The 24,072-nt window shown below is 36.8% G+C and overlaps 1 protein-coding gene across 1 annotated transcript; it reads left to right on the top strand.

Moving 5' to 3' along the window:
- The first annotated feature begins 12,975 nt into the window (after positions 1-12,975).
- LOC141660031 (uncharacterized) lies at positions 12,976-15,143 on the top strand. Its single transcript, XM_074466988.1, has 2 exons — positions 12,976-14,049; positions 14,958-15,143. The coding sequence occupies exons 1-2, from the start codon at positions 12,976-12,978 to the stop codon at positions 15,141-15,143; spliced, it is 1,260 nt and encodes a 419-aa protein (XP_074323089.1).
- The last annotated feature ends 8,929 nt before the right edge of the window (positions 15,144-24,072 follow it).

The raw sequence follows: 24,072 nt of genomic DNA, 5'->3' as shown, positions 1-24,072 counted from the left end.
AGCAGTCTTCGCCATAGGAAAGAATTTAGTGAGAAACTTTTGAGCAAGATCTTCCCAAGTGGTGATAGACCCTGCTGGTAGAGAATGTAACCATCACTTAGCTTTGTCCCTCAGAGAGAATGGGAAGAGTCGCATCTTGATAGCATCTTCAGTCACATCATTAAACTTGAAAGTGTCGCAGATCTCAATGAAATCCCTGATGTGCACGTTGGGGTCTTCAGTAGGAGAACCCCCAAACTGAACTGAGTTCTGTATCATCTAAATTGTGCTTGACTTTATCTCAAAAGTGTTAGCCCTGATGGTTGGCCTCATGATGGTTGACTGAATGTCATTGATCTTAGGCTGAGTATAGTCGATCAAAGCCTTAGGATTTTCTGCCTGATCTCCCATCTCTACTAAAACTGGTTCCTCGACTTTCTCTTCTTCTTCTACCTTCTTTTATTCTTCAAAAACTTCCTTTCGAACCACCACAACTTCTTCCTCGGCTTTATCCAGTGTTCTCTTACGAGTGCGCGAACGTGTATGCATACACCTTCGCTAGAGTACATGAAATAAGATAAGGAACAAATAAGTAACAATGTCTGAGTCAATGAACTTTAACGACCACTAATGGAAAATACATAAGCTAAAAATTAACACTGCAGTCCCCGGCAGCAGCGCCAAAAACTTGTTAGTCGCTAAACACACGCTAAATTACACGCAAGTATACGAGTTCGCAAGTAGTATAAGATATAAATCAGATTCGTTCCCACAGAGACTGGCTTTGGTTAACTAATAAATTTATGCACTTAAGCTACAATGTATGGTTATTATTCAATGCTAAGACGATAACAAACTGAGGTTGTTTATAACTAAGAATTAAACTAATAATTATAACTAAGAGAATAATAATGATTGAATTAATATATATGACAAATATGGTATTCTATCTTCATTAAATACTTCACTCAATAGCCTTATTGTTCTTAATCTTAGCATGCAATGCTGATGACACTAATCAGATAACACGAAACTGATAATCGCCAACTTTCGTTGTACGAATACCCTACTACCAAGCATCCACAAAAGAGATAGAAGATGAATATGCACCAATTATATTGAGACCCTATATGTCTATAGAATTTGACAACATAACGGTTTAAGCACAAGTTATCTATCATGATTACACAGGGCAGGTAGGATGGTTAAAATTCCCTACGAATCATGCATAACAATAACACATGAACCTATGCTGGCATGACAAGTTCTAAATCCTTAAATTCACTGTCGCTTCATTAAGAATTAACACACTATCTTATAAGTGCGCAACGCTCATAAGACGAATACGCACAACCAATACTAGGTTATCATACAATCACCACACACTAAGGCATCGAACAAATTAACTAAAGAAATCCATAAATAAATCCGTTAGAACTCCACGATAACGATTAGCCCATAATCAGACTCATCATCAACGTGGGTTCTGATGAAAACATGGTAAAAGAAATGTAGTCTTTATAACGAATAAACAAAACCAAGTACGAAACAAGAGTAAGGTTCACAAACAAGAAAATTAGCATCCAAGTTACAACTTAGAACAAAGATTCACAAGTAAAAATAAGATCTTCTTTATCTTTGTTGAATCCGTGCTAAAACGGTCTTCTTACGGCTCTTCTTGCGCTCTGGTACGTCTCTCTCTTGAAAATGTCCTTTATTTGAATATATATAGCAGCCCCATGCAATCTAGAATTCCTCCAATTGTAATTATAATAGAATCAGGATTCTTTGAATTCGCACCGGCGCGGCCGCACGCTATCACAGCGCGGGCGCGCTACCTTTCTGACATCCTGGCATGGCCGCGCGCTTGACTAGCGCGGGTGCACCGTACCTCTAGAATAAACTTCAGATTTCTGATTTTCTTTGCTGCTTCGAGTCGGCTTTCCACGAGCTTCTATTCCAACACCACCTTGACACCAAATTAGCACCAAAATAATACTAATTCACCTGATTACCTAGATAATGCCTGAAATGCAAAAACACTAGAAAACACATTAAACCACTTAACAACTTGAGTAAAAATGCATCAATTCAAAGCTTAATAGAGCATTATAAAGTGTCATAAATGCCACTCAACAGTGACTTGTAGATATCTTGACTTAGAATATTTTTCATAAAATAGTTTTATTCAATTCCAAACTTCTACACTTTTCTCTGAGGCATGATCATGGCTTGATCTTCTTCCAGAGTTTATTCCTTAGCTTGAATCTGTTCACAGAAAAATACTCTAGTTTAATCTTCTAACCTTTTTACAGACTCAAAAAATACAATATAGAATACAAAATTGATTATCAAATAACTAAATCTCAAGGTTGTCAATGTGACTTAGTCTTGTTATTGTATAGGCATGTCCAATTTGTGAGAAGATTGCTTATCACAAACTCATGCCTTTTAACAAGAGTAACCCTAAGCTAAAATTAATTACATAAAACTTGACAGATCAACAAATACAAAATTTTATACATTTAATGATCACATAAGTTCAACAATTACAACCATCAAGTGAATTTTTCATAGCCTGTTTCTTTCCTAATAAGGTCCTTGATATTTACTAGTACTTGTAGTTCTTCAATTATTTATGTCCCTCTTAAGCCTTCTACCATCTTGAGGCATTCATCCAATGAGTAATTATTGAGATAGAAAACTTCAAATCTTGAAAATCTGTCAACTTGAATGTTCAGGAAATGTCCATCTTTTGATATTCTACTCAACCCCCTTGCCTTGAGCTCATTTGATCTTTGTTAAAACATCTTTATCTCCTTGGCATAATTTATATCCCTTTTTTCCTTTTCAGCCTTTAATCTTACATGTCTTTCGTTTCTTTCTCTCAACCTTTCAGACATCACATCTTTCCACATCATTGTACTTGTATCCTTGTCCTTCATCAAGATGATTACCCTCTTCAATTCTGTGGTTGAAAAAGTTTTCATTACTCCCATATTAAGTAAAATGAAGGAGCCTCCAAATAGTAAATTCTGATTTCTGCTAAGAGACAATACATACTTTGACAATTTCTTCAGATAATTGTTGAAAATGATCATCATCTGTAATGCTCATATTTAAAGGCAGAAAGTCATCTTGATTGAAACAGTTCCAGATGACCCCAACACCAGCTTGCATTTTCCTTGGTTTTCTTCCAACAATCTTGATGTGAGTTTTGGTTGGAGGCTTGAATGAATGTAGGTTTGTGATTTTCTTTAGTGTGACATGGTTGGATCTGATTGGTGTTTTGAGTAAGGTGTTTGCAGTTTGTTTATACAAGAATTTTATCTTTTGAGGTACGATTGATTGAGATGGTTTTTGGCTAGGTTTAAAGGTTCGAGTTTGTGAGATTTGGATATGTTGGACATTTTTCCTAGTACCTTTTTCTTCTCCCCTTTTCTTCCTCTTGCTTTCACCTCCCTTCTTCGTATCATCCTTCTTCTTCTCATCTACCTTACTGCCAGTTGCCTTGGTAGATTGACTTGGATTTGATCCAAAAGATTTTTGCTAATTATTCTTCTACTCATCATCATACAAGTCATCTTTGGTGTTAAATTGAGTATTTGGCAACATGGTTTCAACATTTTACAAATATCTTCCCAAAAGCCTTATCACTTCGTCATCTTCATTTGTCTTTTTCTTCTTTGTCTTGAGATCAGTTTCCAATGTCATGATTAATCTGAGATTACCCCTAACACAGTTTTTGGGGATTGTGAAGTATTTGCACTTTCTGGTTTGAGGACAGATGTAAGCCACCCCTTACTTGGATGAAGATAGGCTCCAGGAAAAGCAGCTATCTGAGCCTTTTTGAGTTCATTAAGCAGTTGAGTGTCCTTTGGAATAACTAGATTTACTCTATCAATGATTACATCCAGCTCAGTTGCTCTCTTAGATTGAAGATTTGAAAGAGACACTTGTAGACACCTGTCTAAACTACAATCATTGACATTGGCCAATATTCTCTTCTCCAAGAAGTTTCCATTATTTACAATCACCACTCTCAGAAAGTTGATGTTGTTGACCAAAGCTCTTTTGTAGGTGATATAGTTATTGTGAAAAGAGACTCTTAGCATATTTAATAGCTCATTGAACTCCGTGTCTTGACAGGGTCCTTTTGCAGCCTTTTGGAGTCTGCTTTACTAACATCTTGAGAAATTTGAACTTGAGTAGAGCTTTGGCCAGAGTGTGATGTTGATTTTCCAAATTCTTTTGATTGCATTCCAGCTTCTTTTGATTGTTGAATTCTAGCTTCTATCTAGTCTTGGTAGCAGGCATGACTAGAGGAGTGGGAATTTTTGGCCTAACAGCTTCAGGAAATGCAGGTAGAGGAATCTTCAAGGCATCCATAATAGCTCCCAAAGAGACAAAATTGTGCATTTGGAGATGTTTTTGGGAGTCTACTAGGGACCTTATATTATTTTTTTGACTATGCACTAAAGTAATGAGAGCCGTGACCTGTGCTGTAAGAGAATCATTGGAAGTTTGAAGAGTGGAGACTTGTTGTTGTAGAGACTAGATTTGTAGATTGGTTGAGGTGAAGATTGGTTGTTATGAGTTGGATGAGAGAGGAGCACCAAAAGTGGTTTGAATAGATTCTTTGATTCCCTCCATCAATAAGGCTGATGGTTCATATCTGGCTTGGTGAAGTTGCTCCAACTTAACCTCTTGACCTTTTTGTCATTGTTCTAGTGATTTGATTTTAGACAACTTTATGAAGATCCAGAAATTATTGTTTTATGTTTTTAATGTTGAGCTCCATACTAGTCATATGAAACATTGCCATTTACTCAATAAATTTGTTAAATTTATTTTTGATCTCTACCTGAGATGACACAAGTTAATTAAACTTATCTTTCACCAGCCTCCTGATCTTGTATTGATGACTATCCAGTGTCTGTTCCAATATTTTACCAATAAGGTGGAAAGCTTTGAGTTGTGCCTTATAGACCTCTGTAATAACATCATATACTTCTTGTGGACTGAGAGCCTTAGCATTGCTTCCTATAATGGTGATATATTCTTCTATGAATCTAGCCAAGACCTTATCCATATCCAAACTGAAATCCTTAGCTAACCAAGCATCCTCATTCCCATCTTGTTCAGCTTCATCAACAATCTTGTGCTGCTATTTTTCAACTTCTTCTTTATATGACATCAAGATAGCCTAATAATCATGACTGGACATGTTAGTTGTGAGTAACTGTTGGGTAATGTTTGCAAGGCCAGCTAATTGGTCTATAAGGAGATCGTTCATTGTGATTGGCTGAGATTGAGCATCCTGAAGCCATTAAGAGATGAGGTGAGAAAGTTGTTGAGTAGGATTGGAGGTGGATGGGATGTCTGTTTGGTTTAAGGTGAAGGGTGCTGTGGTAGTAGGTAACCCTATGACTGGAGTCACAGTTAAACTCAAAGTTGGAATTGTGGTTATGGCAGTGTATTGTTCACCAACTGTGTGAACCTCTATTTGAATTGGAGGGTAGTTAATAAGGTTACTGTCATGTACCATAGCCTCAAACCCTTGTTCTTCTTGAAAATAACTGGCACTTGAATGTGCTATACTTGCCTCCCCAATAGTTGGATCATTGGCAATTTTACTCCCAGCTTCAATTGACAAAGCAATTTTAGCTAGGGTTTTGAGGGGAGTTGTCCCTGCATGAGGAACCTCCAATTGAATTGGAGAGGATTTAGATAGCTCCCCCTCAGGAGTACTACCCTCAAACCTTTCAATCTGTGAAGATTGATTTGCACATGAAGGTGCATTTGGTACCATCACAAGATTTTCAGTAAAAACTGATGAAACCCCTGTATTTTTGTTGGTGTCATCAACGTCTACCCCAGCATGTAGCCTCTCACAAAATGAATATTGTTCATGGGTGGTGAGCATAATTTCATGAACTATGTCACTTGATTTTGGCAACACTTGAGAAGTAGATTCAAGTGCTTCATTATAAGTAGAAGAAATTTGAGATACGAGATTAGAGATTTGAGCATTGAGTGTTGACAGCTCCCCTTGAATAGATGAGGGAGCTTCAAATAATGCGCTCTCAATGTGTGTGTCATCCTTATATCTTCTTTCATAAACTTAAATGTGCTAAAGTTGTGGTGCAGACTCTTTACAAAGCGCACTAGGGAGAGTGCTTAGTTCAATAGAGTCTGTTTAGATTTCTCTTTTACAACTGCATCCTTTTTGGAGAATACAGAGGTGGCTTCATGAGTGGTCAACTCATTTTTCTTTACCTTCTGTGGCTTTTGACCAAGGTAGACTCTAGTTGGATTTGGTCATCACAACTCTCACTCAAAACAGTTAAGGGTGCCTACTTTCTCTTCTTTTTACTCACTCCACCCTGTTGAGAGGATGAAGTGGTTGGTTTTCTAGCTTTTAATGGTAGAGAAAGAAGGGTCTCAGTTGTGGAAGGCCTCTGTTGGTGTTCCCGTGTTTGTACTTCCACAGGTACATGATCCATAACTGTATTAGTTACTGCACTTGACCTCATGTCAGGCATATGGTAGGGGTAGGTCCTAAATCTTTCTAACATGAAGTTAGTAAGATTTAGTGCTACCTCCACCTTATCCTTTGTAATTACTGAACCAAATAATATTTTGGACACTTGTTTATAATTGCCTATTTTAGTTCTGTCAATACCTTCAAGCATAAGTATGTATGTTACTTTATGAATTAAAGTAGACATAATAAATCTAGGAAAGAAGATTTCCTTACCTCTACTTACCAATGGCATAGTGAGTCCGGTGCTAAGTTCTTACAGGATCAATGCCCCAACATTGAGTGGCTGGTTGTATGCCATGGAGAACACTAGCTTTTGTACTACATTGGATATATTATCATATCCTATCTTCCTGTATGTGAATGCCCTCACAATGGAGTCAAAAATAAATGACCACTCACTCCTTAGATGTTTCTTGTTCAGTTTGGCCAGGTCAATCTTTTCACTGTAGTTTATGAAGTCCATGAACTCAGCTAACTCCTGTGTGGTTGGTGCATCCATTAAGCTTTCTGTAGGAATACCCAGTGCTTTGTTAACACACTTGCACCAAACTCCACCTGCTTCCCTTGAATTGAGCACCTAACCACCAAAGAAGCTTCTCGGTTGTCATGCACAACCGTCTTCATTACAGCCGAGTTCCAAAAGTCATTAAGTACATCCAAGTAGAGGATAGGATTGGCAGTCAAAGCTCCTGCCAGGTAGGATTCATCTAGAAATTTGACAAAACATTTAAAGTTGTCAGGAGCTTAATTAGCATCTGTAAAGGCCAAGTAGTTGGTTCCCTACTTTGGGATGAAAGCTCTAACGGTGTTTGATGCCATTGTAAGTGTTTGAACTTGAGTGGGTAAGAGATTTGAAAGAGAAAGAGTTCAAAATGAGAGAGAATGGTTAAGATTTGCAAAAACTAGGTCACTTGAGATCTCAAAATCGTAAAGAGGGGTTATGTCGAGATGTCTGGGTATTTATTGAAAAAGGTAAGTGACTTGTCGAGAAGTAGAAATAAATGTTTGGAATTTGTTTATCGAGAAGTCACGTGAAAGAATAGATACATATCGATATGTCGCTTTCCTGACTCTTATCGAGAACTAGATAATGACTTATCGAGATGTCAAATAAATACCCAGTTTGTCCTGAATGAACTGAATTTTCCAATTTTTATTTGAATAAATCAAAATAAAATTAGAAGGATTTTATATCAAAAGTAATTTACTAGAATAATTTATTAAATTATTTCAGTTCTAAGTTATCGAGAAGTCTAAAAATGGATACTTGCAGAGAACTCTATGAAATAACATATGTCGAGATCTCTACAAGACTTGTCGAGAAGTCAATTAGACTTATCGAGAACTTAGTTCTCTATATACTTTTTTTCTTTTTGGTTCTGTCCTATATTAAGTTCACACATTGAAGATGTAAATTAACATTTAGACAGTTTATATTAGAAGTTAAAAAATTCCAAGCTAAATTTTGAATTTTAAAAAATAAATATGCAGAGAGTTCTGAAATATTTATAAATCATATTCCAGTTAATTTCCAATTAAATCAATTTAATTTTGATTTATTAAAATTAATCTGCTGCAACAAGTCTAGTGAAAGTTTCTTCATCCAAAGGTTTAGTAAAAATGTCAGCTAATTGTTTTTCTGTTATAACAAAAATGAACTCAATAGTACCATTTGCAGCATGTTCTCTAATAAAATGGTACCTTACATCAATGTGATTTGTTCTAGAATGATCAATTGGATTAGAAACAATATAAATAACACTATTATTGTCATACATAATTGGAATTTTGTGCAACACTAGGTCATAATCCATTAGTTGATTTCTAATCCAAAGCACTTGAGCACAACAACTTCCAGCAGCTATCTATTTAGCATCAGCTGTGGAAGTTGACACAAATTATTATTTCTTACTATACCGGGATACAAGTCTTTGTCCAAGAAATTAATAGATTCCACTAGTGCTCTTCCTGTCAACCCTGCATCTAGCAAATCTGCATCTGTGTATCCAACAGCTTCAAATCCAGTTTCCTTATAATTCCATAATCCCAAGTTTGGTGTTCCCTTTAAGTATCTTAAAATTCTCTTCACAACCATCAAATGTGATTCCTTTGGATTGGCTTGAAATCTTGCACACAGACATGTTGCAAATATAAGGTCTGGTATAACGACTCGTATATTTTTGTAATATTTAAATGTATAATTATTGCGTAATTAATTAAATAAAGAATTGTATATTGATATTGATCTTCGTGTTTTATTTATTTATTATTATTATATGTGATTGTGGGGTTGCGTGGGTTTTTTGTATGATTGTGGGTTGCACCATATTATTTTGGTTTCGCATTTAGAAGTGATTTTATGGCAAACTTATTTTTCAAAATATTTGGATTGTCTCTAAAATTGTTTTTATGATTTTATAATTTCAATAAATATTTTTTGGATTTTATAAAATTTATAGATCAATATTTTGTTAGTTATTTATTTTTAAATGATTTTCTGATTGTGTTTATTTGTAAAATCTATATTTAATTCTAGGATTTTTAAAAAATCATGAAATTCATATTTTATTATGTTTATAATATTCTGAGAATTTTAAATTATTTTTGGAAATTTTTGGGATTAAATTCATCCGCGCGTTGTTTCGTTGTATTATTAAATGTGGGTCTAAGTTGCGTTTCAAAATTTATTTAAAAATTACGGAAATTATGTTTATTAATATCGGGATATTAATAATATTTTAAGGTTATTTTGGTAATTCTCTGAAATTATTTTATGCGTAGTTTGGTTCGTAAATTATGAGTTCGGAACAAAACATGGGTACGTAATTGCAATTGGTTAAAAGACAACACGTATCACAAATGTTGGAGACGTGTCAACAGTCTAATTTTAGGCATTTCTTTTTCTTTCCGGTCCATTCAACCCTGTCTCTCTCTCTCTCTTTCTCTCTCCAGATTCTCTCATCTCTCTCTCTCTCTCTCTCTCTCTCTCTCTCTCTCTCTCTTAATCTCTATATTCTCTCTCCCTTCCTTCGTTTCTCTTGCCTTGCTGCTTCCTTTTTTCTGATAATTGCTCATGCCGCCTACTCCTCCTATTTTGTTGTCGTGTTCCTTCCTTTTTGGCCGCCGTTGCCGCCGGTTTCCGGCGTGGTGGCGGTGGTGTGGGTTGTGTTCGGTTATACACACACACATATATATATATATGTATGTATAAGTGTGTGTTTCTGTGTATATGTGTGTGCATGTGTGTGCGTGTATGTGTATGTGTGTTAATGTGCGCGGTGGCGCGTGTGTGCATGGTGGTGGCTGTGCAGTGTGTTTGTGCGATTGTGTTGGGTTCTTGGTTTTGGGCCTGTTTCTGTTGGGCCTTGTTTGGGCTCCTGTTGGGCCAATTGTGTGCAGTTTGGTTTAGAATGTTATAGTTCTGATTATTGGTTCTTTTATTTATTGCAGGGAAATTATTGAGTGATAATTCATAATATTAAATTCAATTCGTGCGGAAAATGATTTTTATAATCGGTAGAATTTATTCGGATACCTGAATATTTTTGGGCACTTATAAATTTTGCCGCCGTCCCTGATGAATTTTTACGAGCGGACGGTGGACGATGATGATTTTATTCTGAGTCCTAAATACTTTGAATAAATAAAATGATTTGTATAAATTATTTTCGGTAGTAAATAAATATTTTCATGATGATTCGTATGGGATTTGTTGGGAATTGACGTCGATTAATGTTTCGACGGGTATGTCTATAAATAGAGGAGTCGCTGTCAATTTTTTTCTAAAATATACTTTTAAATACGAACCGAGTATACATATTTAAATAAATATAAATCAAACTCTGATTGTTACGTGTACCATTATTATGTGTATATTATTATACGAATATGTACGAGTCGGGAATCGTATCGTTGGGTAATTAGTTTAGTAAGGATAAGTCAAGCATAACCGGTCGTTTAACCTAGGTTATTTCGATTTTGTAGGTTCGAGTCGAAGGACCCAGTAGTTGAAGTCGGGTTAGAGCCGAGTCAGTGTTAGTGTAAAATTTTGCAAGGCAAGTACCCCTAAACAAATCTTTTACAATTCAGTATATATAAATGATTGTCAATTTAAATTACGTACTGGAATAGAACGTTTTAAGTTACGTATTCCCCGTATTTAAATATGTTTTATTAACTGATGTTTTGGGGAAAAAGTAACTTCTGAAAATGCCTATCTCTAAATTTTGATTAAGGTGAAAAGATTTTAGAATGTGTGCTGTGAGATAATTGTTTAAAAAGAGATAGGTGTAATTGATTCTGAAAAATGGATAAAAACGGATCAGATATTGGATGGTTGGTTGTGTAAGAGGCCCGTAACGGCCCAACAGGGTTGCGTAAGAGGCTAAGTCGGTTCCTGTAATGGAACAATGGTTTGGAAAAGGAATAGCATGCTAAAATTGGACTCTGGTATTTTTACAGCACACTACAGATGATATTGTTTTTCAGAGCATGCTAGTTTTGATATCCAGTTTATACCTGATTTAACTATTTTCGTTAACTAGTTTTGATATCTGTTCATATACTATTTTATTTATATTGTTCGCTTGTTATTCATATAGTGGTACTGTTGAGCAAATGATTGCTCACCCTTGCGGCTTGTTTTATATTTATGTATTGCAGATGTCTAGAAGACCATGCCAGAATAGAGTGTCAGTCCCCTCCGGTCCTGGCTCCTCTGAGGTAGTTGTATCAGACCATGATGTATGATGAGTTGCTGTACTAAGTTAGAGTGTCGAGTTGTGGAATAAATTAAATGTTGTGTTGTAACCTATATAATACTTGAACCTGTATCAGATCCTGGTTTGGGATCGTGTTTATATAATAAAGTTTAATTAGTAGTTTATAATCATAGTTTGTTGTATTTTGGTGACGTCATCCCCCGACCTCGGGGTTGAGGCCGTCACAGTTGGTATCAGAGTTACAGGTTCAAGTCCCTGATTTAGGTTAAGGATTGAATCAGAAAGGTATAGGAAGTGTGTCCTAAAGTGTGAGTCAGCAACTCAATTAGAGGAGCAACTCTAAGTGTCAGTTGAGGGTTCCGACGACGTTACACTGGTATCTATTAGTATTTTAATAGATTTGCCTTAACCTTGTTATGTCTTTCCTGTATATTTATATTGTTGGCAGTGGCCTATAGTGATTTCTAGTTCTCCATCTCGGGGGAACCAGTCAGATTCAGATGATTCAGACTCTGAGAGGACTTTGGATGTTATAGCTGAGGAGACTCCCACGCCTCCCCCACCCGTTCCTCCAGTTGTACCAGGAGGTGTGTCAGGACCTAGTGCCCGTCCTCGTTGGGTACGACGATCAGTGTCTTCTGTTAGAGATTTCCCTTCAGGGTGTGGTCCCAGTTCTTCCACCTCGAGACCACCTGTCCCTCCATCCGTTCCTTTAGGTGCATCTTCCCCGATCCCCTACCATGTTCACCGAGCGGGTGAACCAGTCTTTGATCAGAGAATAGAGCCCAGGGTTAGCGGCACAGCTTGACTAGATACCGGTTGGGCCTTTTCAGGGAATCCCTGCCCCTTCGCCCGATGTACAAGAGAGAGTGTGATCCTTGACTCATGCTGCTGTTGGTATTTGAGTTAGGATTCATCGGTGGTAGTGGAAGTGGCTAGATCAGAGTTACTGCAGTGAGATATAGAGCTCATAGTTGGTTTGTAGGAGTTCTGTAGGTGTTTTCTTTATATATGTATATTATGTTGCTGTAGATTGTATTAGGCAGAGGCTGCTATGACAGCCAATTTTGTTGTGTATTCAGTTCATTTCGAGTGTTGTACTGTAGTTGTTGGATGGATTTGTACTGTTGTTGTAATATCATTCTTTCTATTATACTGATATTGTTGGTTTATTTTTATTGCACCGTTGTTATTAATGTTACTGTTATTGTTGTATTTGTTGCTGGTTTTGTTAAATTTAGTTATGCATCATGGATGGACCCCAAGTAAAGCAGGAAGGGAATATTTTATTGTGACAACATTCTCCTGATGCATAGAAATGTTGCTACCCGGGGGCACAATTTTCATATAAAACCTTTTCGTTGTGTTTCAGGAGAATGCCTCACAAGAAGAATATCCCATCCAATTCCTCTAGCAGGAACTCTGATGGGGTCCAGCCATGGATGGATTACTAGATTTGTTGCGCCAACAGTCTAATCAGATGTCTCAACAACAAGAACAATTCCAGCAATAGTAAAACCAAATTCTGCAACAGCAGCAACAACAACAGCAATTCATACAACAACAGAACCAACAGAACCAACAAATCCAATGACAGTTGTAGCTTCAAAGCAACCCCAGCCGAGAGAGCCAAACCAAACGATTAGTTTTAAGTCTTTTCAGTCAGTCAAACCCCTAGAGTTTAAGGGCGAGGTAGACCCGATTGCTGCTAGAGTTTGGCTTAAGGAAATGGAGAAAACCTTCACCCTCATTAAGGTCAGTGATGATTCTAAGACGGATTATGCTAGTTACTTCCTCAAGGGTGAAGCAAATTTTTGGTGGGAATCCATGAGTGCACTAGAAGGAGAGGGCCCTATTTCTTGGGCCATATTTACAGAATTGTTTCTAGAGAAGTACTTTCCGGATTGCTTAGAAAGTCAGTTGGAAATAGAATTTTTAGAGCTGAAGCAAGGAGAAAAGAGTGTGGCTGATTATGAGGCCAAGTTTACGGAGTTGGCCCGACTAGCCCCTAGATATGTGAATACTGAAATTCAGAAAGCTAGGAGGTTTCAACAAGGACTGAAGCCTAAAGTTCGTAGTGGAGTGGTGGCCCTGCAGCTCAAGACGTATACCTCTGTAGTTCAAGCCGCCCTAGTGATTGAAAGTGATCAGAAATTGGCCTCCAAGGAGAGGAGTGATAACAAGAGGAAATTTGATACTGGTGCTGATAAGGCGGATCGAGAAGAGTCCAGTCAGAGGTTCCCAAGAAAGTTTGGCCAAAATAGGAACAAGAGGTTTAAGAGGCAAGGCTTTGCTCAGACCAGTTCCAGTGTCACCTCAGTTGCCTCTGCCCTAGTTCAGTCAACCAAGCCAATTTTGGAGTGTAAGTCATGTGGTAAGAAGCATAGTGGTCAATGCAAGAAGGATGTTCAGGGCTTTAAATGCGATAAAAAGGGTCATTATGCGTTAGAATGTAACTCAGGGAACCTCAGAGTCACCTGCTTTAAATGTGGTAAGGTTGGGCACATTGCCAGAAACTGCAAGATGACTACTCAGGGCAGCGTAGGAGGTAGTGAATCTCAAGGACCGGCAACCAGCACAACAAGAGCCAGAACCTTCAAGATGACCAAGAGATCTAACACTCAAGATTCAGATGTGGTTGCAGGTATGCTTTCTCTAAATTTCGGGCCTGTTAAAGTTTTATTTGATTCAAGAACGTCTAAGTCTTTTATATCCAAAGATTGTGTAAGTAATATGGATTTGATGTTGGAAGATTTAGTTGAGCCCTTGACTATAAAAGTGGCCAACCAAGATAAAGTTTCAGTAAGCCAATTTTGCCCTAGGTGTCAATTAGAAATCTGTGGGCATGTCTTTTCAGTGGACCTAATACCCTTTGAGCTATGAGAATTTGAGGTGATTTTAGGAATGGATTGGTTCTCCCAGTATAAGGCAAATATCGATTTTAAGAAAAAGAAAATCTTGTTGTATACAGAAGATAATGTTAGGGTAACTTACCAATGACGGAAGCTGGAAAATAAATTTCTCTCGGTACTGGAAGCAAAGAAGCTGTTGAGACAAGGATGTGAGGCGTACTTAGCTCATGTCGTGGAAACTGAGAAAAAGGCACCCAGTTTGGATGAGATTCTAGTAGTTAGTGAATTTTAAGATGTGTTTCCAGATGAATTTCCAGGATTACCACCCGATCGGGAGATTGAGTTTTCTATCGACCTGATTCCGGGAGCAGAACCAGTTTCAAAGGCTCCATATCGTATGGCCCCAGTAGAGATGAAAGAACTAGCTAAACAACTTCAGGAACTTTTGGATAAAGGAGTAATTAGACCAAGTGTATCCCCGTGGGGCGCATCAGTGTTATTTGTGAAGAAGAAAGATGAAAGCATGAGATTGTGTATTGATTATCGGGGACTGAACAAGTTAACCATCAAGAATAAGTATCCCCTACCCAGGATTGATGACTTGTTTGACCATCTTAAAGGAGCATGTTGTTTTTCGAAGATTAATTTAAGATCGGGTTGTCACCAGTTGAAGATCAAGCCTGAAGATATACCGAAGACTGCATTTCGAACTAGGTATGGTCATTATGAGTTTCTAGTGATGTCGTTTGGATTGACTAATGAACTAGCAGCTTTCATAGATTAATGAACCGGGTGTATAAGAAGTATCTGGATAAGTTTGTTATTGTATTTATTGATGACATCCTCATCTATTCAAAGACCAAAGACGACCATGCCGAACACCTAAGGATTGCTCTGCAAAGGTTGAGGGAAAAGCAGTTATACGCTAAGTTTTTGAAATGTGAATTTTGGTTGGAGGAGGCTCAGTTTTTGGGTCATATAGTGGGTAAAGATGGTATTAAAGTGGATCCCGTGAAGATTGAAGCTGTATCCAGATGGGAATAGCCGAAGACTCTGACGAAAGTTAGAAGTTTCTTGGATTAACATGTTATTACCAAAGATTTGTGAAGGACTTTTCCAAGATTGCAACTCCGTTGACCAAGCTGACCAGGAAAAATGAAAGATTTGTTTGGACTGAGAAATGTGAAGAAAGTTTCCAAGAGCTAAAAAAGAGGTTAGTGACAACCCCAGTGTTAGCATTACCAGATGAAACAAAGAATTTCGTGATCTACAGTGATGCCTCTCTGAAAGGATTAGGCTGTGTGTTAATACAATATAATAAGGTTATTGCGTATGCGACCAGGCAGTTAAAACCCCATGAGCAGAAATACGCTGTGTATGACTTGGAATTAGCTACAATAGTATTCGTGTTAAAGTTATGGAGACATTACTTGTACGGAGAAAAATGCGACATCTACACAGATCATAAAAATTTAAAGTATATATTCACTCAGAAGGACTTAAACATGAGACATCGAAGATGGTTAGAGCTGATTAAGGATTACGATTGCTCCATCAACTATCATCCGGGTAAAGATAATGTGGTAGCTGATGCCTTGAGCAGGAAGGAAAGATTAAATGAGATCAAAGTTTCTGAGGAACTAGCCAGAGAATTGGAAAGGCTGGAAATTGAAGTTCGAGTGCCAGAAGGTAACAAAGAGCAGTTATATAAAATCACTTTTCAGCCAGAATTGATCAAAAGAATAAGAAGGTGTCAAAAGGAAGTTATGAATAAAGGATTGGATAATTTAATGGGAGAAGACGTCTGTACTCAAAATGATAGCAAAGGTATATTCATATTTTCTACAAGAATATGGATCCCCAATGTGACTGAATTGAAGAATGAGATCCTACGAGAAGCTCATAATTCTAGGTTCTCTATCCACCCGGGGAGTACCAAGATGTATCAAGACTTAAAAAAGAACTTCTGATGGCCAGGAATGAAGAAGGAGATCGTGGATTGGGTCAGTAAATGTCACGTATGTCAGACGGTAAAGGCAGAACACCAAAAGCCAAGTGGATTGTGGTAGGATTGCCAAGGAAAAAGCAAATCATGACGCTATTTGGGTAATCATCGACAGATTGACCAAGTCAGTACATTTCCTCCCTATCAACGAGAGATGTTCTTTGGAAAGGTTGGTTAAAATATATTTGGATGAAATAGTAACCAGACATGGAGTTCTTGTGTCCATCGTATTGGACCGAGACCCAAGATTCAACTCAAGATTTTGGACCAAGTTTTAAAAGTGTTTAGGAACTAATTTAAATATGAGCACTGCTTATCATCCTCAAACAGATGGCCAAAGTGAGAGAACGATTCAGACCATAGAAGATATGTTAAGGGTTTGTGCTTTGGATTTCAAGGGAAATTGGGATGATCATCTACCGTTGATTGAGTTCTCTTATAACAACAGCTACCATGCCAGCATTGGAATGCCACCCTACGAAGCCTTATATGGATGTAAGTACAAATCACCTTTGTATTGGGATGAAGTAGGAGAAAAGAAAGTGCTAGGACCTAAGTTAGTGCAGCAAACTAGAGATGCAGTGGTATTAATTCGGAAAAGATTGGAAGCCGCCCAAGATAGATAGAGGAAGAATGCAGATTTACATCGGAAAGATATGAATTTTGAGATAGGGTCACTGGTATTGCTGAAAGTCTCTCCATGGAAGAGGTTAGTTCGATTTGGACAGAAAGTTAAGCTCAGCCCAAGGTATATAGGACCATTCGAAGTTTTGAAGCAAATAGGAAAGGTTGCGTACGAGATAGCGTTACTGTAACAACCCAAATTCGGGGTCAAGATTTGGTGTCACAAAACAATCTTTACATAAAATAAAAGAATATTCAATCAACCCCTTGAATCCGGATCGTTTACAGGTTATGGTATAAAACAGGAATCTAACCTTCTACAATTCACAACAACTACAATACAAGTGTAAATACCTTTATGCTAATGTTCTTGTCTTATTTTTTCTAACATCTTTGTCCTCTCGCAGCGGAGATCTCTCTAACTTCTCTTGTCTATCAAAAGCTATTCACTTTTATCATTATCTGCTTCTGGAAGAAACAAGAATTATAAAGCAAGAGTGAGCCAAAAATGCCCATCAAGTATATAATTTGTGTTTCAAACATTAATATCAAAGGAAAATTTCCGGATAAAATCTTTAAACAATTTTAACAATTATATTTATTTAAGGGAGTTGAGCGAATAAACGTTGGTTGTTACCAGCCTTTAATTATAAATCTAAAAGTGACAAGCGATTCCCAGATTCATCTCTTGAATCAGGATTTTGTCCAGTTTTGGAATTATAGAACTTTTCGAGAGAGAATGTCGTTAATGGCGATCAACAATAAATTAGACTGGACACTAGTTTGCACCTATATCCTGCTGATCAGCCAGGATATAGTGCAGATCTATATCTTCCTATATAGATCCAGTCGGGTACCCAGGCTCTACGGCCCACCTCAAGGATCCGGCTATGTCGCGGTCCTTAGGATTAAGAACACTTAATCACACACATCACTATCCGGCCCGTGGAGTATTTTGATGTCAAATCATTTTGATTTCAAAATATCCCAATTCAGGGTTCGCAAATAACCCGAAAGAATGGGTATTTTCTCAAGAGAGCAATCGATAATATAGGAACAATAATGAAACGAACATGCATAATAAGAGTAATTGCAGCGAAATATAAAATAGTTAACTATTCTGAACTTAGAATAGGAACGAAGAAATATTTGCAGTATTTTAAAAGAAAGTTCAGGAATACTTGCCTCAATTGATAATCCTCTGATCTTTAAATATCGATCATATCACTCGGTCTTGATGTATCTGTATTTCCATTGACAGGCTACTTGACCTTTCTTATCCTTCACCATTTCAGGTTTATCCCTAATTTAAATCCACTCGTTTCACTACTACACGTAACCAGGCTTTACTTGTACAATCTCTGTCTGGCTTTGAATGCCTCGAACTATGTGTGTCTATCATAAAAGATACCATTCAACCATCTGATAATATATAACTATCTATTTTACGCGTATTCTTATCATCTACCCACCCGTTAATAACAGACAAGGGTCATATAGTGGGTAAAGATGGTATTAAAGTGGATCCCGTGAAGATTGAAGCTGTATCCAGATGGGAACAGCCGAAGACTCTAACGGAAGTTAGAAGTTTTCTTGGATTAACAGGTTATTACTGAAGATTTGTGAAGGACTTTTCCAAGATTGCAACTCCGTTGACCAAGCTGACCAGGAAAAATGAAAGATTTGTTTGGACTGAGAAATGTGAAGAAAGTTTCCAAGAGCTGAAAAAGAGGTTAGTGACAACACCAGTGTTAGCATTACCAGATGAAACAAAGAATTTCGTGATCTACAGTGATGCCTCACTGAAAGGAATTAGGCTGTGTGTTAATACAACATAATAAGGTTATTGCGTATGCGTCCAGGCAGTTAAAACCCCATGAGCAGAAATATCCCGTGCATGACTTGGAATTAGCTGCAATAGTATTCGCGTTAAAGTTATGGAGGCATTACTTGTACGGAGAAAAATGCGACATCTACACAGATCATAAAAATTTAAAGTATATATTCACTCAGAAGGACTTAAACATGAGACATCAAAGATGGTTAGAGATGATCAAGGATTACGATTGCTCCATCAACTATCATCCGGGCAAAGATAATGTGGTAGCTGATGCCTTGAGCAGGAAGGAAAGATTAAATGAGATCAAAGTTTCTGAGGAACTAGCCAGAGAATTGGAAAGGCTGGAAATTGAAGTTCGAGTGCCAGAAGGTAACAAAGAGCAGTTATTTAAAATCACTTTTCAGCCAAAATTGATCAAAAGAATAAGAAGGTGTCAAGAGGAAGTTATGAATAAAGGATTGGATAATTTAACGGGAGAAGACGTCTGTACTCAAAATGATAGCAAAGGTATATTCATATTTTCTACAAGAATATGGATCCCCAATGTGACTGAATTGAAGAATGAGATCCTACGAGAAGCTCATAATTCTAGGTTCTCTATCCACCCGGGGAGTACCAAGATGTATCAAGACTTAAAAAAGAACTTCTGGTGGCCAGGAATGAAGAAGGAGATCGCGGATTGGGTTAGCAAATGTCACGTATGTCACAACCCAATCGGGTCGGGTCAGCCGAAAACGGGGCACCAAGAACTCGTCGGAGTTCTCCCCAGAATCCGGCGACCCAACTGATTCCGGTGAACTTCCGACCGGGCAATTAAAGGCTCGTTTCAAGCCAACCTTCAATCCCAATCGATTCCGTAGCTACCCAGAAACTCAAAAGAATCACAATCATCAACAAATGGTTTCCCAAACGATCTTTCCGGCCAAAACCCAGAACTCCGGCCAAGCAAATCGGAAAAATACGATTTCACCAAAACTCAAGCCAAAATTAACGAATTATATGGGGAATTAAAGCCTGAATCACGTACAAACTATCTATGGGTTTATTTCTAACCAAATATTAGTCAAATTCAAGAACAATCGAATAAAAATTAGTAAACATAACTCGAATTCGATTTCACTTCCCCTAGGGTTATAATTAGCAATTATATATACCAATCAATTGCAAATTTAACACTAAAGCTTATTCAGGCATCAAAATCAACAAACGATTCCAGAATCAAAAATCCCCAAATTCGAGCATAAACCCTAAAATTACGAATTGAAAAATTACCTACCGTTTGATGATTCTGATAATGGATTATTAAAGAATAGATCGAGGGCTTCATTTTGGTTACTAGAACATCGAAATCTGAAGTCGGCATCACCTTCAAATTCGAGTTTGATTCTCAAAAACATCAAGAACAATTTTTCAGAGAATTTCCTGATTTTTCAAATATTTTTCTGATTTTTATATAATTAAATAATAATTAAATAATTGATAAATGATATTTATAGTTATATAAAAATAATACCAGTTGGATCGTATTGGATCGATAAATAGGTTACTTAGCCGCTAAGTACCTGCAAGAACGATCCAATTCGATACCTGTTCTGGATAATTATTAAAACTGGGCTTCTTATAAAATACTTTATACGAAAATAATGTGATAATATCTCGCCTTTTGAAAATACGGATTTTTATCAATCTATAAAATGATTGACGTATCGAAAATTTTACGTCGGGACTCGTACAGGTCAAACCGTACCCCGGATCGAAAAAGTCAAAACATGAAAAGTGTTCAGAATTATCAGATTAGGTTCGGAAGGAGTTTTCGGAAGAGTTTCGGGTTGTAAAAACGCAAAAATGGTTGAAGTGGGACAATTTCTGATTCTAAAAGTAATTTTATAATTACGTAAAAGTAATCATTATTGATTCTATAAATTCTTATAAAATCAAATAATAATCCAAAAATTACCAAAAAAATACCAAAACTATCTATATTTTATTCTGGATAATTAAAGATTAAAATATCTTATCATAAATAAACACCCAAATATTTATATCAATTATTAAATAATTTACCAAAATTCACATAAAAATCATATAATAATTATTTATTGATAAAAGTAAATACATAATATTTTCCAGACATTACATCCTTCCCCCTTAAAAGGATTCTGTTCTCAGAATCATGCTAAGGGACAAACCATGATATATTTCGAGTATCTTACTTAAAATTTCTCAGGACTCATCATTTTCACCATTACCCAACAATCTTTTGCCAATATCAACATCTATCAGTTGCTCATGCAACCTAGTTCAACTCTCCATTCTGTACATATGGAGCTAAATTACCGTTCCTGGTCATACACATATGAACGTCTTATGAACTCGTTATATCCGTGAGAACAAGACCAACTCATTTATAATCATTCTATCTATCTCATTGTCTCACATGACTAACTTAATATATACTAACCTTCTATTCTTTCAAATTGAATGCCTCCCATTTTCACTGGCTGTGCTATTCTACTTTCCATGTCTCTTCCTGTTCGATTAGCCTGACCTACGATCGTTTTCAATCGTATTCGAGAAACTTTAGCTAGTCTCCTGTACTTTTCATTCATTTGCACATAATACACTGAGTTCATGGCGTCTGATGCTTCGAAATGTTCTAAATCTATTCTAAAACTAAAAATTAAAGGAAAATCTCGGGAATTGCGTTTAACTCACCACTTTGTATACTTCAATTCCTTTTTAATCACTATCAAGTATATCCATCGAGCGAGAATCTTTTACTATCTGAAAGAAAATATTAATTTGGAATGGAATGAATCATAACTTTATTCAAAACCGAACTCTTGGTACTAATACTCCTTTTGTTGTCATATTAAATTAGATATCAATACGAACTTTGATTCTCACAACATTCCATACTGAAGTCAACATCAATCATCTATATTAATACCACCTTTGATATCTCACAACAAAGTAAGTATCAGCATAACCTAGAAACCGGATCAAAACCTGATCTTCAATTTCTAAATTTTCCAATTCCTTTACCCATTTCCCAACAATCCTAATTGTTAGTCCCTAACAATGCAGCAAGAATTACAGAAGGAGGGGGGTTGAATGTAATTCTAGTAAACTTTTTCTTGAACTATAAAATGTTCTAACTCAAACTTATGTATATATATGTGTTTTGATTTGCACGGTGCGGAATAACAAGTTAAGTGAATTAAAAACACAAAGTAATAAAAAACACAAGCTTTTAAAACTTTCTGGTGGATTTGAAAGTATCCACCAAATATATATATATATATCAATTTAAGAACTCTGTGAAGAACAAATTGTCTCACAGCTGCTTTACAAGTGAACAAACAAACTACAGAGAAATTCTTAACACTTACAACCTTTTCTATTTCTCTTCTAAAAGTGTTTGCTTAGTTATTTGTTTCACTGCCAATACTTGGTTTATATATCACCAAGTTTACATGGTAATAAGACAGGATAATAAAACAAAACTATCAAGTCAAACTCCATGCTACTTCACTACTCTATTCCAGCCTCTTTGAAAATCTTCTTAGCTTGCATGTAAATGGTAATGCTTCTTTGTTCTTCATTTCCTGTTAAACAGGCTCCCACATTCCTTTTGTAAACACCCAACGCATGTGACTGTGTTGTCACTGTCAACAGATGTTTGAATTGATCATCCGTCGGGTACATGCTTATCATCCGTCGGGTTGCCTTGTTGATCATCCGTCGGGTAGCTTTGTTGATCATCCGTCGGGTAGCTATTTGACACTTGACTTCATTTCACTTATGCAGAATTACAAGACATCTTATATTTACAATTAGTCAGCCTATTCTGCATATCTAATAATAGTCAACATGACTCATATGCTACTACAGGATCTATGCAAAGTTGTTCACAGAAATGTGTTACAATACATATTCTTACATAAGCTACTCACTCGATGGATATCAAATCATCATCCGTCGGGAATATATTGAGTCATCCGTCGGGACTATATTTGATCATCCATCGAGTGCTACATTTTTCACTAAGTTAAATCTACTAAGGTGTTTTGTTAATGTAATCATCAAGTTCACAACATATTCCTAACAATCTCCCCTAATTTATGCCTACTAGAATTGTAGCCATAAATTAAGAGAAACTTGATGATAACCAAATACCCTAAAAATACAGATTTAAAAGGTAGTAGATAAAACTAAAAAGTGCTGCATTATTTACTGAAAAATTTACAAGACAAAGTGTTCAAAGATTTGCTCACAATCATTTTCAAGGTGCTCCTCTAGTCTGAGCAAATTGATCTATTTCCTTGATTGTCTGGATTTCTTCCCAAGCCTCCTGTTGTTATCTTCTATTTGATTTTGGAGCTGTCTATGGAATTCAAGTTCATCAGATTCTGAGAGATCTAGCATTCCTTGTATTTCCAGAAGAGTCTCACTGCTAGAGATGCTTAACTGGTTTTCTAATATGAAGAATCTTCTAACTCCCTTATCATCCATGAATTCCATCATCCAATAGGGCCTTAGATGCACTCTACTCCCTGTGTAAGGAATAGTTAAAGTCTTTGGGAGTGCATCTTTGACTCTAATACTCCTCAGTTCTTCAATCTTCTTTAGAACTAATCTTTTAGCTGTCACATTGAATCCAAAGTTCTTTTTGAAGGATTAATAAACTTTTATCAGTACAGATTGGCTCTCTTGAAGAATCATGTGAAGTGGCCATGGTATCTCTTTTCCTCCCTTGTACTTGAATACTAACCTTTCAGGTAGATTCCTGTAAGCATCAATTCCTCTAACTTCTTCTAGTTCATCTAGATAGAGGTTTAGATCAGAGAATTCCTTAATGTCACAGATGTACATGATATCTCCCTTGTTGACCTTGGTTTGAGCTTTGGTTAGGGACTTGAATCTGAGAGTTGAGGGTTTCACTTTCTTGACTGCTCTGGTCTTTGTCTTCTTTGGCTTCATAAAATGAGGTAGACTGAGTTCAGGAATTGGTAGACTATCCCAGTCTATTGGCTCATCCTTTGGAATGATAGGTTCACCATGGAAATTCTTGGATGGATCTATCTTGAATTCTTCATGTGCCACATAGGGCATGGATGTTTGAGTTGTTGTAGAAGTAGACTTTTCGGGAAACTGATCTTCCAATCCTTCTTCATCAAAGTTCACTTTTCTCTTGGAGTGAAGTTTGTATCTAAACCTTCTTTTCTGCTCTGATTCTTCTTGCATTTTTAGATCCTTAGATCTAGTGGTTTCAGATGGTTCTTCAGGAATTTGTTGTGTGGGTTTCACAGCTTGCAACTTGGCCAAGATAGCAGCTTGCTCCTTCTTTTATTTGAGCTTTTTAGCATCTAGAGTAGCTTGCTTCTTTTCTTGCTTCAATCTTGCCTTTTCTTCTCTTTTTGCTTCAACAAATTGAGGGTGTCCAGCCACCACACAAATTTCCTTACCATTTCTGAAAACCTTGGCAATTCTCCTTTTCAATG

Source organism: Apium graveolens, chromosome 5, assembly GCF_009905375.1.
Source record: "Apium graveolens cultivar Ventura chromosome 5, ASM990537v1, whole genome shotgun sequence".
In the NCBI taxonomy this organism is placed as follows: Eukaryota; Viridiplantae; Streptophyta; class Magnoliopsida; order Apiales; family Apiaceae; genus Apium; species Apium graveolens.
Note: the sequence above shows the minus strand (reverse complement) of the source record. Positions and strands in the feature narration are given on the sequence as shown.

Bases quoted from the DNA above. Each gene is read 5' to 3' on its own strand.
- LOC141660031 (XM_074466988.1), top strand. From the start codon at position 12,976: ATGGAGAAAACCTTCACCCTCATTAAGGTCAGTGATGATTCTAAGACG. The intron at 14,050-14,957 runs GTAAGCCAATTT...ATCTATTCAAAG, and splicing joins CCAACCAAGATAAAGTTTCA to ACCAAAGACGACCATGCCGA.